The 13,737-nt window shown below is 46.7% G+C and overlaps 1 protein-coding gene across 1 annotated transcript in view; it reads right to left on the reverse strand.

Annotated features, from left to right (window-relative positions):
- The window catches only part of TAS1R1 (taste 1 receptor member 1), a 127,783-nt gene that overhangs the window by 14,195 nt on the left and 99,851 nt on the right, over nucleotides 1-13,737 (reverse strand). The window contains exon 4 of the mRNA XM_068242153.1: nucleotides 8,758-8,967. Coding sequence (XP_068098254.1) covers nucleotides 8,758-8,967 — 210 coding nt within the window. The remainder of the gene's footprint in view (nucleotides 1-8,757; nucleotides 8,968-13,737) is intronic.

The raw sequence follows: 13,737 nt of genomic DNA on the forward strand, positions 1-13,737 counted from the left end.
TGCAGAAGGGGAGTTTGGGGGATCCCAGCAGGACATGTTTGCGGATGGGGAGGATGATGATGACAGGGTGAAGGACAAAGACTGGGTGCCACTGCCAGGTCCTGGGAGTGGGGATGTCATCAGCTCGGAGGAGGATGCGTCTGTGGGCCTTGCTAGAAGGATCAGCATCGCAGGCATGGGCAGGATCACAAGTGGGCGTGGTATGCAGGCCACACAGCGTGCTGATCAGGAGACGAGTTCTGCCAGTGCCACCACCAGCCGCACCAAGAACCCCCCCAACCACCACAGGGAGACCAGCGGCAGCAGCACCTTCCAGCCGAAGGGGCAACTTCACCTCCCCAATATGGAATTTTTTCACCCTGCCATATTTGGAGTGCAAGTATTCCACCTGCAACCAGTGCCGCAAGCAGCTCAGCAGAGGGAAGGAGCCCTCTGCGTTTGGCACCACCTCACTGGTCAACCATCTTGCAGGGAAACACTTTCACGAGCATGAGGAGTTTGTGAAGTTGAATGAAGCTGGCAGTGGCAGACCCGCCACCACTGCGAAGCCGTCGGCAGCAGCCACCCGCCCTCCTCCACCTCCTCCAGTAGCACCAGCAGGAGTGCATCAGCAACGCACTGCTCCTCCTCCCTCTGCAACTCCTGCCGCCAACACTGAGGCCTGTTCTGGCAGCCAGTCCTCAGTGGCCTCCTCTGCTCCCTCCACTGATTCCCGTGCCAGCAAAAGGCGTCGCCAGACCCTGCTCAGCGACACCTTCCAGGGGTGGTCAGGGTTCTGCCTCCCAGCAGCCGTCGCGTGCGTCAGCTGAACGGCTTGCTGGCACGGGCCATGTGCTCCCAACTCCTGCCTTATTCCCTTGTGCAGGAGGGCAGTGACATGCGTGCGCTCCTGATGTGTGCAGCCCCCGATTGGCCAATCCCCAGCCGACATTTTTTCTCACGCACGGCCATCCCTGCACTTCACCGCTCTGTGATGGCCAATGTCGGGAGAGGGCTGGATCACGCGGTGGGTCAACGGGTCTACGTCACCATGGACTTGTGGAGCAGCCGGTTTGGGACAGGCCGCTATCTGTCCTTCACCGCGCATTGGGTCAGCTTGGTGGAAGGGGGTGAGGAGGTGGGAGCAGCATCGGGCACTGTCAGAGCAGCAGCACCAACAACGCAGTGGGTGGTGCCACCATGCAGGGTCAGCGGAACAGCAGCAGGTTCCTCTGATCCGCTTCCATCCTCCGGCACACCAGCCCAAACCCCCCGCCTCAGCAGCAGCGTGAAGCCCCGCCACTGCCAAGCGCTGCTGGAATTGGTCAGCCTGGTGAAGACCAAACTGACGGCGAACCACGTCCTGGCCAAACTCTGAGAGCAGGAGAGGAATTGGCTGACCCCCAGAGGCCTCAGAGTTGGAGAGGTGGTGTCCGACAATGGGGCAAACCTGGTTGCTGCCATCAGAAGGGGAGACCTGACCCACATCCCCTGCCTGGAGCATGTCCTGAACCTGGTAGTCCAAAAGTTCCTGCGGACCTACCAGGGGATGGACCGACTCCTTGAGGCGGCAAGGAAGGTTGTGCGTCACTTCCGGCACTCGCCTGCAGCCATGGCGAGCCTGGAAGAGGTGTAGAAGGAGCTGCACCTGCCACAGCACCGGCTCATGCTCGATGTTCCAACTCGCTGGAACTCCACCCTGGCGAAGTTGGAGCGTCTGGTTGAACAGAGGCAGGCTGTCAGCCAGTACGTTGCACGAGCAACAGTTGCCTCCCTCACTGCAACTGGGCGTGCCGCCACCAACCTCCCGTCCATCATCTCCACGGAGGACTGGGGGCACATGCTGCAGGTGTGCTCAGTCCTGGCACCCTTCCTGCAGGCCACCAACATGGTGAGCAGGGACCATGTAATGGTGTGCGAGTGGGTCCCCTTGGTGTGTGTGCTGGACAGTGCCCTGTATGCACTGGTGGAAGAGGGAGCGGCAGCCTTGGACCAGCAGGAGCTGCAGGCAGCTTCACAGGCCACCTCTGAGGAGGAGGGCTTGGAGTTGGTGGAGGTCCCTGACCTTGCTGCTGATGAGGGGGAGCAGCAGAGCGCAGCTGGACTGGGGCGGGGGTGTAGAGAGAGGATGAGGTGGAGGGGCAGAGGAAGAGGAGGACAGCACTGTCGGCTGTGCTGCCGACAGGGCTGCCGATGATGTGCCAGCAGACATGGCCATACTCTTCCCAATGGCAGCGCACATGCTGAGGTGCCTGCGCAAGGACCCAAGGGTGATCCAGATGAAGAAGAGGGAGGACATCTGGATCTGCATGATGCTGGACCCACGTCTGAAGGGAAAGTTCAGCCAGTTCCTGCCTGCAGGAGGAGACCGTGCGCAACAAATGAGGGATTTGCAGCTGTCCCTTGTTGAGCGCTTGCAGGAAGCCTTCCCTGAGCCATCCACCCCCACTGTCCAGCCAGCACAGAGGCAGCAGCAGGTGCCTGCATCCATCAGCAGCAAGCGCACACGCACCACAGACCTGCTGTCTCTGACCAACGAGCTCTACATGAGTGTAGAGCTGCCAGGGACTAGAGAGGAGGTGCCTGCAGCAGCATCCTTCTCCTCCAGTCACAGACAGCGCTTGACCCGCATGGTGGCTGACTACATGGGGTCCTTCAGCGGGCTTGACAGCGTGGCCCCTGTTGATCCCATGGAGTATTGGGTCAAGCACCTGCCGATCTGGAGCGAGCTTGCGCAGTACGCCCTGGAAGTGCGCTCCTGCCCCCCTTCCAGCGTACTGTCAGAGCGTTGCTTCAGTGCAGCCGGTGGAGTCGTCACTGAGAAGCGATCTCGTCTGTCTCACAAGTCTGTGGACAGACTGACGTTTCTCAAAATGAACCAGGCTTGGGTGGAAGGCGAGTTCCTGGCCCCTGTTGTCGGCAAGAGGGGGACATGAAGTGGCGCACACACACATTACACCTGCTGCTGCTGCTGCTGTATTTCTTCCTGCTGTCTGTGTGTCTCCACTGCCAGGGAACACATTACAAGGTGCTGCTGCCCATGCGCCACCAGCTACTACGCTCAAAAATAGCTGCCTGCATTATTTTGAAAAATAAATAAATAATTAAATTATTTTAGAGGTGTCCGGGTTGAAAACTGTGCTGTCCCAATTGTGTATTGGACACAATGTGGGCTTCACGACCACTGTCTGGAACCTCATGGTGTTTATTTACGGCCCTGGAACCACCGCTAGGACCCAGGGCCTATTATGTCTCGCTGCCTGCCCTCCTGCCTGCTGCCAGATGCCAGTCTGCCACACACTTATCCTCCTCACGCGGCCTGCTGCTGTATTTCCTTTTGCTGTCTGTATGTTTCCACTGCCAGGGAACACATTACAAGGTGCTGCTGCCCATGCGCCACCAGCTATTACGCTCAAAAATAGCTGCCTGCATTATTTTGAAAAAAAAAAATTATTTTAGAGGTGTCTGGGTTGAAAACTGTGCTGTCCCAATTGCGTATTGGACACAATGTGGGCTTCACGACCGCTGTCTGGAACCTCATGCTGTTCATTTACGGCCCTGGAACCACCGCTAGGACCCAGGGCCTACTATGTCTCGCTGCCTGCCCTCCTGCCTGCTGCCAAATGCCAGTCTGCCACACACTTATCCTCCTCACGCTGCCTGCTGTTATATTTCCTCCTGCTGTCTCTGTCTCCTCTCCACTGCCAGGGAACACATTACAAGGTGCTGCTGCCCATGCGCCACCAGCTATTACGCTCAACAATAGCTGCATTAATTTGAAAAAAAAAATTGTAATTATTTAAGAGGTGTCCGGGTTGAAAACTGTGCTTTCCCAATTGTGTATTGGACACAATGTGGGCTTCACGACCGCTGTCTGGAACCTCATGCTGTTCATTTACGGCCCTGGAACCACCGCTAGGACCCAGGGCCTACTATGTCACGCTGCCTTCCCTCCTGCCTGCTGCCAAATGCCAGTCTGCCACACACTTATCCTCCTTACGCTGCCTGCTGTTATATTTCCTCCTGCTGTCTGTATGTTTCCACTACCAGGGAACACATTACAAGGTGCTGCTGCCCATGCACCACCAGCTATTACGCTCAACAATAGCTGCATTATTTTGAAAAAAAAATTGTAATTAATTTAGAGGTGTCCGGGTTGAAAACTGGGCTGTCCCAATTGTGTATTGAACACAATGTGGGCTTCACGACCGCTGTCTGGAACCTCATGCTGTTTATTTACGGCCCTGAAACCACCGCTAGGACCCAGGGCCTACTATGTCTCGCTGCCTGCCCTCCTGCCTGCTGCCAAATGCCAGTCTGCCACACACTTATCCTCCTTACGCTGCCTGCTGTTATATTTCCTCCTGCTGTCTGTGTCTCCTCTCCACTGCCAGGGAACACATTACAAGGTGCTGCTGCCCATGCGCCAACAGCTACTACGCTCAAAAATAGCTGCCTGCATTATTTTGAAAAATAAATAAATTATTTTAGAGGTGTCCGGGTTGAAAACTGTGCTGTCCCAATTGTGTATTGGACACAATGTGGGCTTCACGACCTGTCTGGAACCTCATGCTGTTCATTTACGGCCCTGGAACCACCGCTAGGACCCAGGGCCTATTATGTCAGTCACATCACACTGCCTGACACACACCACTCCTCCTCCTGTAGCTGCATTGAGCTTCTGCTGTCTGTGTGCTGCTAGTACCACTGCCAGGGAGAACAGAAGAAGAACTACTTTCTGCTGCCACCCACTCTCCTACCAGCTATTGCCACACTACAATAGCTGCAACTACTTCCTCCTCCTGCTGATGTCTGTGTTTTACCACTGCCAGGGTACACAGAAAAGGGTGCTGTGGCTTGCAATGTGCCACTAGTACCTATTATGCCATCAACACAAATATAACTATGGTGTTATTAAAATAAAATATTTTAAATATTCACAAATGAAGCAAAAAAAATTACAAAAGAAAGGAAAACCAAGACACATAATATAATGATAAAGAAGAAGAAGAAGAAGAAGATATAGAAGAAGAAGATATAGAAGAAGAAGAAGATATAGAAGAAGATATAGAAGAAGAAGAAGAAGAAGAAGAAGAAGATATAGAAGACGAAGAAGAAGATATAGAAGAAGAAGATATAGAATAAGAAAAAGATAATTAAAGAAGATACAAGAAGTAGAAGATGAAGAAGATTTGAGTAGAAGAAGATATAGAAGAAGAAGAAAAAGAAGAAGATATAGAAGAAAAAGAAGAAGAAGAAAAAGAAGAATATATAGAAGAAGAAGAAAAAGAAGAAGAAGAAGAAGATATAGAAGAAGAAGAAGAAGATATAGAAGAAGAATAAGATATAGAAGAAGAAGAAGAAGATATAGAAGAAGAAGATATAGAAGAAGAAGATATATAGAAGAAGAAGATATAGAAGAAGAAGATATAGAAGAAGAAGAAGATATAGAAGAAGAAGATGAAGAAGATATAGAAGAAGAAAACGAAGAAGAAGATATAGAAGAAGAAGAAGAAGAAGATATAGAAGAAGAAGAAGAAGAAGATATAGAAGAAGAAGAAGATATAGAAGAAGAAGAAGAAGAAGAAGAAGAAGATATAGAAGAAGAAGAAGAAGAAGAAGATATAGAAGAAGAAGAAGAAGAAGAAGAAGAAGAAGATATAGAAGAAGAAGAAGAAGAAGAAGAAGAAGATATAGAAGAAGAAGAAGAAGATATAGAAGAAGAAGATATAGAAGAAGAAGAAGAAGATATAGAAGAAGAAGAAGATATAGAAGAAGAAGATATAGAAGAAGAAGAAGAAGAAGATATAGAAGAAGAAGAAGAAGACGATATAGAAGAAGAAGAAGAAGAAGAAGATATAGAAGAAGAAGAAGAAGATATAGAAGAAGAAGAAGAATATATAGAAGAAGAAGAATATATAGAAGAAGAAGAAGAAGAAGAAGAAGAAAAAGATATAGAAGAAGAAGAAGATATAGAAGAAGAAGATATAGAAGAAGAAAAAGATAATTAAAGAAGATACAAGAAGTAGAAGATGAAGAAGATTCGAGTAGAAGAAGATATAGAAGAAGAAGAAAAAGAAGAAGATATAGAAGAAGAAGAAAAAGAAGAAGATATAGAAGAAGAAGAAGATATAGAAGAAGAAGAAAAGAAGAAGATATAGAAGAAGAAGGAGATATAGAAAAAGAAGATGAAGACGACGTAAATGAAGACTTCCAACTTACAACCATTTTGGACACACCTTCTCATGCAAACACTTTTCATGAAGTTAATTTACTATTTTTGATACCTTTTTTATTACTACTGCATCACCACATAATCACTTGATGTTTTTCTTCATAAAAAAGGTGGTTTCATGCATCATTGACCTCCAATACAAGTTTTACAAGCTATTTAAGGCCATATCGAATATTTTACTCGAATACAGACTCGAAAAGTGACGTCGGATATCCGAGTTCGAATCGGATATTCGATTAACTCGAATATCAAACTTCGAGTGAATTCGGATAGTTTACTATCCGAATTCGACCAAACTCGAATAGGATAATGAGGTATCCGATCAACACTGGAGAACGTCGACTCCCGAAGCATTGCTGCACATACCTGCCGCTCCTGCTGGTCACACCGCTCCTCCATCCCCGCAGGCCCCTCTCTCTGCCTTCGCTGTGATGGCGGAGCTGTGTGAGTAGGTGAGGAGCCGCTTTCATTTGCTCCTGGTGCTGTCTATCAATGTAACCCAATGAGATTAGCTTACAGCAGGGGCGTAACTAGAAATCACTGGGCCCCCTGCAAAACTTTGGGTGGGGCCCTCTCCCCTGCACACTGAGCATAGACTATCTACGAAACTTTGTATGATTCGTTATCAGTGGCTGAGCAGATGTAGTCATAAGAACAATAGTGCAGAGAGCAGAACATTTTTTCTCTCCGTGCCCTTTAGTTGTCAGTCTCTCAATATGGGGCCCCCTGTGGGTCCGGGCCCCCCTGCGGCTGCATCCCTTGCAGGGCCTATTGTTACTCCCCTGGCTTACAGTGATGACAGGGTCAGGAGCCAATGAAATCGGCTCCTGACAACCTCACACAGCTCTGCCTTCAAACAGACAGCGGGAGGGAGCGATGCAATCAGTGGAAGCTGCAGGAGCATGTGGTGGGATGATTGAAATCTACACCCTGGCTGCAGTAAGGGCATCAAAACAATAGATTTCAATCATTAAGATCCGGAAGTGATTAACCAGTCCACTATCCAGCCAAATGTTGCACTCATTTTTGTGCAAAAAAAAGGGACCCTCCTAAACAGAACAATGGGCCTTTTCTGCAGTGTAAAGCACGTGATAAACTGTACTTATTATGGGGCAGGATTTTTAAAACTGCAGTTTTGCAAGCTTTCTATTACACAGCTGTAGAGAAATATATCGGCATGGCACTCCCTTTCGATAAATAAAATACTTTTGCCAGAATATTGACTTTTGCAGCTCTCAGTAATGGTTTAAACTAGCGATAGGTGGAGATGTATTAGACCCCTGAGCCCGCTACCCTCAGTGAAATGCACACAAGCTTTTGGAGGTCAGCTGCACTGGTCGATTTCAGCCATCGATCGTTTGATCAATCCCATGGAATCGATCAATCGGAAATCGATTCTATCAAATCGATTGATTGAATTGCGGCCGATTTCGATCTATTTGATCTATCTAGCAGAATGGAAAATCTAGGTCGATCTGCTGCTGGCAGCAGATCAATGGCCCATAGAGTTGCATTGTATCTAAAGGTCCAATAAAGCATTTAGATCGATTTCCAATAGATTTCTGAAATCTATTGGAAATCTGTTCCTAGTGTGTGCCACGCATCAGATAGATTCCTGTCAGATTCGACTTGACAGGCATCTGACAGAAATCTATCTGATGGTCGAATCTGCTGCAAATCTATAAGTGTATGGCCACCTTTACTGCCACCTTTACCTTTGTGCACAGCAGAAACTGGTGGGGCAAAGCAGTCACCTCAGCAGTGAAGTTTCTATTTACAGCAGTCGTGTGTTTTTTAATGAATACAGATTGACTTCAGTTCACTAATGAATCTGTAAATAAACGATAGGTAGGTATTCTGTATTTTTCACTTTTTTCTGAATTCAATATGTTAATTTGTGTTTTGTTTGCTTTCTGATGTCCCGTCTGGCAGTACATCGGTATCAATGAAGTGAGTAGAAGGTTGAGGTGGCTCCTCCTATTGGCTGTCTCCTTTACCGTTTTCATTTTACCGAATGGCTGATTGTTAGTTGCCGGCAGCGCCAGGTTGGAGGTAAAATACTAAACATCTCACTTGTTTTACCGAATGCTCTAATCTTTGTGAATTTAAATTTCTTGAGGTATTTACTGCAGAAGTTGGTAATTACCTTACTAGTCTGTAATTTTACTTTTCTATGCGGTAAAAGCCTTAATGAATTGAAATTTGACCAGATATTTGGCAAATCAGCGTTTTTCTGCATTACTGAATGCAGTAATGCTTAGTGAATTGAGCCCATTGTGTTATTGCTGTAGGGGTGTGAATTTTTTATTACACTATTCTTTCAACCACCACATATTATATTCTGATATGACCCAGAAGACCTAATTGCAGACCCATTTATCAAATTCCAGTCCCGATTTGCTGAATAAGTTATGCTCCTCCATCTTCTGCAACATTCTTTTCCCCCAGTAAATCAACCCCAGTGTTGTTGGCAGTGCTGTAGGTTGCTGAGTGATGCAAAATAAAACATATTCACTAAATAGTTGCCACTTGATCTAACTCACCGTGTTGTCCCCAGTGTACCACTGAAGTGTGTCCTTCAGCTGCAGCTTTTGTGAGCTCTTACTATAGGAACCAATAACATTGAAGGTTGTGCGGCTTCCATTCCAAGACCACATGATTATGTCATAGCCAGTTGCTGGGTCTCCATTGGCATCAAAGTAAATGGACTGGTTGTAGAGTGTGAAATTTACTCTCTTCACTTTTTCCAGCAGCTATGGGCAAAAAAATTAGAACTATACAATTTTCATTCTGCAACATAAAGAAACGGTTATTTCTATACATTTGCATTTCACCAATACCAAACCCAGTCCTCATCTTACCCATCAATTATATAATCTTGATTATACAAATTTACCAAATCTATGTAGTGGAAGGGTAAACTGAGTGAATATACTTTGAATAGAGACTTTAACCCTCTGGGCGATACAATTGCATCACCCAGGAGGGGGCACAGCACTTTTAAAAAAAAAAATTTAAATCATGTAGCGAGCCCTGCTACATCATTTAAATCATGTAGCGAGAGCTGCGCAGCGGCATCCCCCCACCCACTCCGATCGCCTTCGGCGATCAGAGTAAGCAGGAAATCCCGTTCAGAACGGGATTTCCTGCTGGGCTTCCCCGGTCACCATGGCGACGGGGCAGGATGACGTCACCGACGTCATGGACGTCGTGACGTCAGAGGGAGTCTCGATCCACCCCTCAGCGCTGCCTGGCACTGATTGGCCAGGCTGCGCAAGGGGTCTGGGGGGGGGGGCTGCGCTGCACGGCGGGTAGCGGCGGATTGGCGGCGAGCGGCGGCGATTCGAAAGTTACACGCAGCTAGCAAAGTGCTAGCTGCGTGTAACAAAAAAAAATTATGCAAATCGGCCCACCAGGGCCTAAGAAATCCTCCTGTGCGATATACCCCGAGCTCAGCTCGGGATTATCGCCCAGGAGGTTAATATTACATAGAAGTGGTAAGATTGTACAATGAAGATGGAATCATTATGAAGGGGGGATATCAAGTTAGAGATCCCACAGAAGTGGAGAAACGAGTGTTCTCCTTGCCCCCAGATTGTGGAGCCTTGTCATCTTATTACAAAGTGCTCTTAGAGACTGGTTATGACTGTAAGCCTTCTTATGTGCTGAAATGGCAACAGGAGTTGGAATCTGAGTTTGCAGATGATGTTTGGGATGAGGCATCTGTCTCTGGAAGGGGCAAGGAGAACGTCTTTAAAATTATCTCCAGATGGTACAAAACCCCTATGATACCTCACAAAATGAATGCTGATATTCCAGCATTATGCTGGCGCTGTCAAGAATGGGAGGGAACTATGGTACATGTTTGGCATTCGTATCCGCTGATCCGACCCTTCTGGTCAAATAATTGTAAAATTACTAAGGACTGCCTAGGTATCGATCCTGTCCAGTTTAGGCAGATGTTTGTATGTATATACATATATACAGTATACTTGTAGTATACTGTAACATGATATATATATATATATATATATATATATATATCATGTTACAGTATACTACAAGCTTTAATTACATAGTGAATTATCTGCACTCCAGTCTGGATTTCTCACAGTTCTCAGCATGTGACAGGCAGCTCCCTTCCCCCTCAGAGAGCTCTGTCTGTGGGAGGAAACAAAGCACACAGAGCCTGGAGGGGGCGTGCATAACTTCTCCCTATCACAGCAGAGGCAGCACATTCCTCCCTGGGTGGACAAAGCTTGACAAAGAAAAGAAGATTAGACATATTACAGAGACAGTGCAACTAGAAAAGGCTGTAGTAATCCAGACCACATTAGAACAGGTATAGAAATTTATAGGATGGAAGAAATCAGGCTGAAAATTTTGTTACAGAGTCTCTTTAAGCAATACCAGCTGCCTGGCTATCCTGTTGATCCTCTGCCTCTAATACTTTTAGCCATGGACCCTGAACAAGAATTGAGTTCAGATGTTTGTGACATTATTGTTAGATCTGACAAGATTAGCTGCATGCTTGTTTCTGGTGTAATTAAGACACTACTGCTGCCAACGAGACCAGCAGGGCTGCCGGGCAACTATTGTTTAACAGGAAATAAATATGGCAGCCTTCATATACTTCTAATTTCAATTTCCCTTTAAATGTGAATTCCAATAACAATGTGAAGCTATTCTGTAAGACTGATTTCCATGTATACCACTATGTGTATCTCTCAACCGCAAGAACGTAATTTCCAAAAGTACAATCAAGACACTTCACTTTCGGCAAAGCTTTAGGGCCTGTTTCCACTCTACATGGCATGCGTCTTGTGAGAAGCGATGCCGGTACAGCTGTGATGCGAGACTTAGCTAAAACCTTCAAGCCGTGCCATGCATGGCTATGGGGATTCAGAGGTGGGATGTGTTTAAATCCAGCATCAGCATGCCGTCATGCTGTTTTTTTTCCCTGCATGTGAACAGGACAGCAGCCTATTGCTTAAAGGGAACCTAAACTGAGAGGGATTTGGATGTTTCATTTTAAACAATACCAGTTGCCTGGCAGTCCTGCTGATCTATTTGACTTCAGTAGTGGCTGAATCACACACCTGGAACAAGCATGCAGCTAATCCAGTCTGACTTCAGTCAGAGCACCTGATCTGCATGCTTGTTGAGGGGCTGTGGCTAAAAGTATTAGAGAGACAGGATCATCAGGAGAGTCAGGCAACTGGTATTATTTTAAAAGGAAAAATCCATATCTCTTCTCAGTTTAGGTTCCCTTTAAGCTTTTCAGTTGTTGTTGAGACTCCTGCTGAAAGCAGATGTTCAGCATCACCTCAAATAAAATACAAATAAGATCAGTGTGCAGTATTTCCACTCCTCAGTTGCATTCCCACCACCACTGACCAAAAACACCCAGTCATCCCATACCAGTGAGCGCAGCACAGCCATGGTGGATAGGAACACCCAACATGCACTCTCCCCAGGGGCAAACCCAGGATTTTCAAAGGGGGGATTCCTGTCTCCCTCAGCCACGCACAATACAGTATAATAATATAGTACGACATCATACTGGGTACACATAATTCAACTTCCCATCCGACTAACAGGATCTGAAAATTATTTCCTAAATATCCGATCTGCTCCAGATCGACAACAGGATCGATCAGGAGCAGTTTGGATACAGATAATAATGAGGACAGCCGACATTGGCAATGAAGGGGAAAGTGAAGCATTCACATAGCAGGGCACAGGGCTGTGCTCATACCTGACTCTGTTAAGTTCCCCAGAGCTGCACCATTCTCTGTACACACTGCTGCTCCATGCTCTGTACACACGCTGCTGCTCCATGCTTTGTACATACGCTGCTGCTCCATGCTTTGTACATACGCTGCTGCTCCATGCGCTGTACACACACTGCTTCCCCATGTGCTGTGCAAACACTGCTTCCCCATGTGCTGTAAACACACTGCTGCCCCATGTGCTGTACACACACTGCTGCTCCATATGCTGTACACACACTGCTGCTCCATGCTCTGTACACACACTGCTGCCCCATGCTCTGTACACAGGCTGCTGCTCCATGCTCTGTACACACACTGCTGCCCCATGCTCTGTACACACACTGCTGCTCCATGCTCTGTACACACACTGCTGCTCCATCCAAAGTCAAATGTGGCTGGGAAAGAAAGTGCAGGCAGTAGCACGGTGTTGTGAGCTGCAGGATGCCTGCAGATATTCTGGTGTCTCAACTTATGCCTGTACCCAGACACTGCACCGGACCTGGTCTGAGGGGGGATTCTGGGCAGCTGTAATCCCCCCTGCATTTGCCGATGCTTCCCCTCTGGTGTTATACCGTATGTGCACTCACCAGATTGACTTTCACAGACCAGCATGGATCACTTTGAGGTACTGTTCAGCATTGACTTAGTTTAAATCCAAGCCATGGCATTTGAAAGTACAAGATGTTAACAATATGTCTGCTTCCATGAATCAGGAAGTTGAAACAGTCCAGATTTAGTTTAAGATTTGTATCAGCTGTAACAAAGAAATGTTTTTTGTTTGAAGGTTATTATGCTGTTATTATTGTATTATATTAACCACTTTACCCCCACGCATATGCATTTCTCCGTCCCTTTTTCCATCCTTTCACCACCAGGAACAGAGAAATGCGTACTTTCCGCGCTCCCGCCGCTGCCCGCGCTCCCGCTCGCTCTAGCGCGCACTCCCGCTCATAAACACGCCGCTGGCCGCTCACCCGGAGATCAATGAACGGGAAAATACATTCCCGTTCGTTGATCTAAGCCCCGCAATGATCCGCTGCTTTTCCGATAAGCAGCGCGATCATTGTGAAAAAAAAACGTTGCCAGCCTCCTAGTACTTCCTGCAAGCGTCCGGAAGGACGCTTGAAGGTCGCATTAAACAAAAAGTTAATGTTGCCATCTTGTGGCCAAATAGTAAAACTACACCCTAAAGCATTTTTCACATACAAATAAATTAGTTTTACACAAAAAATTAACTCCTTACCCCCCACACTCCCCAATTTATTTTTTTTGTAAATAAAATAAAAAAAAATGAATTACAATTAAAAAAAAATACATAAATAGTTACCTTAGGGACTGAACTTTTTAAATATTTATGTCAAGAGGGTATAACACTGTTACTTTATAAACTATGGGCTTGTAATTAGGGATAGATGCAAAACTGAAAAAAATGCACCTTTATTTCCAATTAAAATATTGGCGCCAAACATTGTGATAGGGACATGATTTAAACGGTTTTATAACCGGGACAAATGGGCAAATACATTTCATGGGTTTTAATTACAGTAGCATGCATTATTTAAAAACTATAAAGGCCAAAAACTGCTCTGTACACACGCTGCTGCTCCATGCTTTGTACATACGCTGCTGCTCCATGCTTTGTACATACGCTGCTGCTCCATGCGCTGTACACACACTGCTTCCCCATGTGCTGTGCAAACACTGCTTCCCCATGTGCTGTAAACACACTGCTGCCCCATGTGCTGTACA

Source organism: Hyperolius riggenbachi, chromosome 6 (assembly GCF_040937935.1).
Source record: "Hyperolius riggenbachi isolate aHypRig1 chromosome 6, aHypRig1.pri, whole genome shotgun sequence".
In the NCBI taxonomy this organism is placed as follows: Eukaryota; Metazoa; Chordata; class Amphibia; order Anura; family Hyperoliidae; genus Hyperolius; species Hyperolius riggenbachi.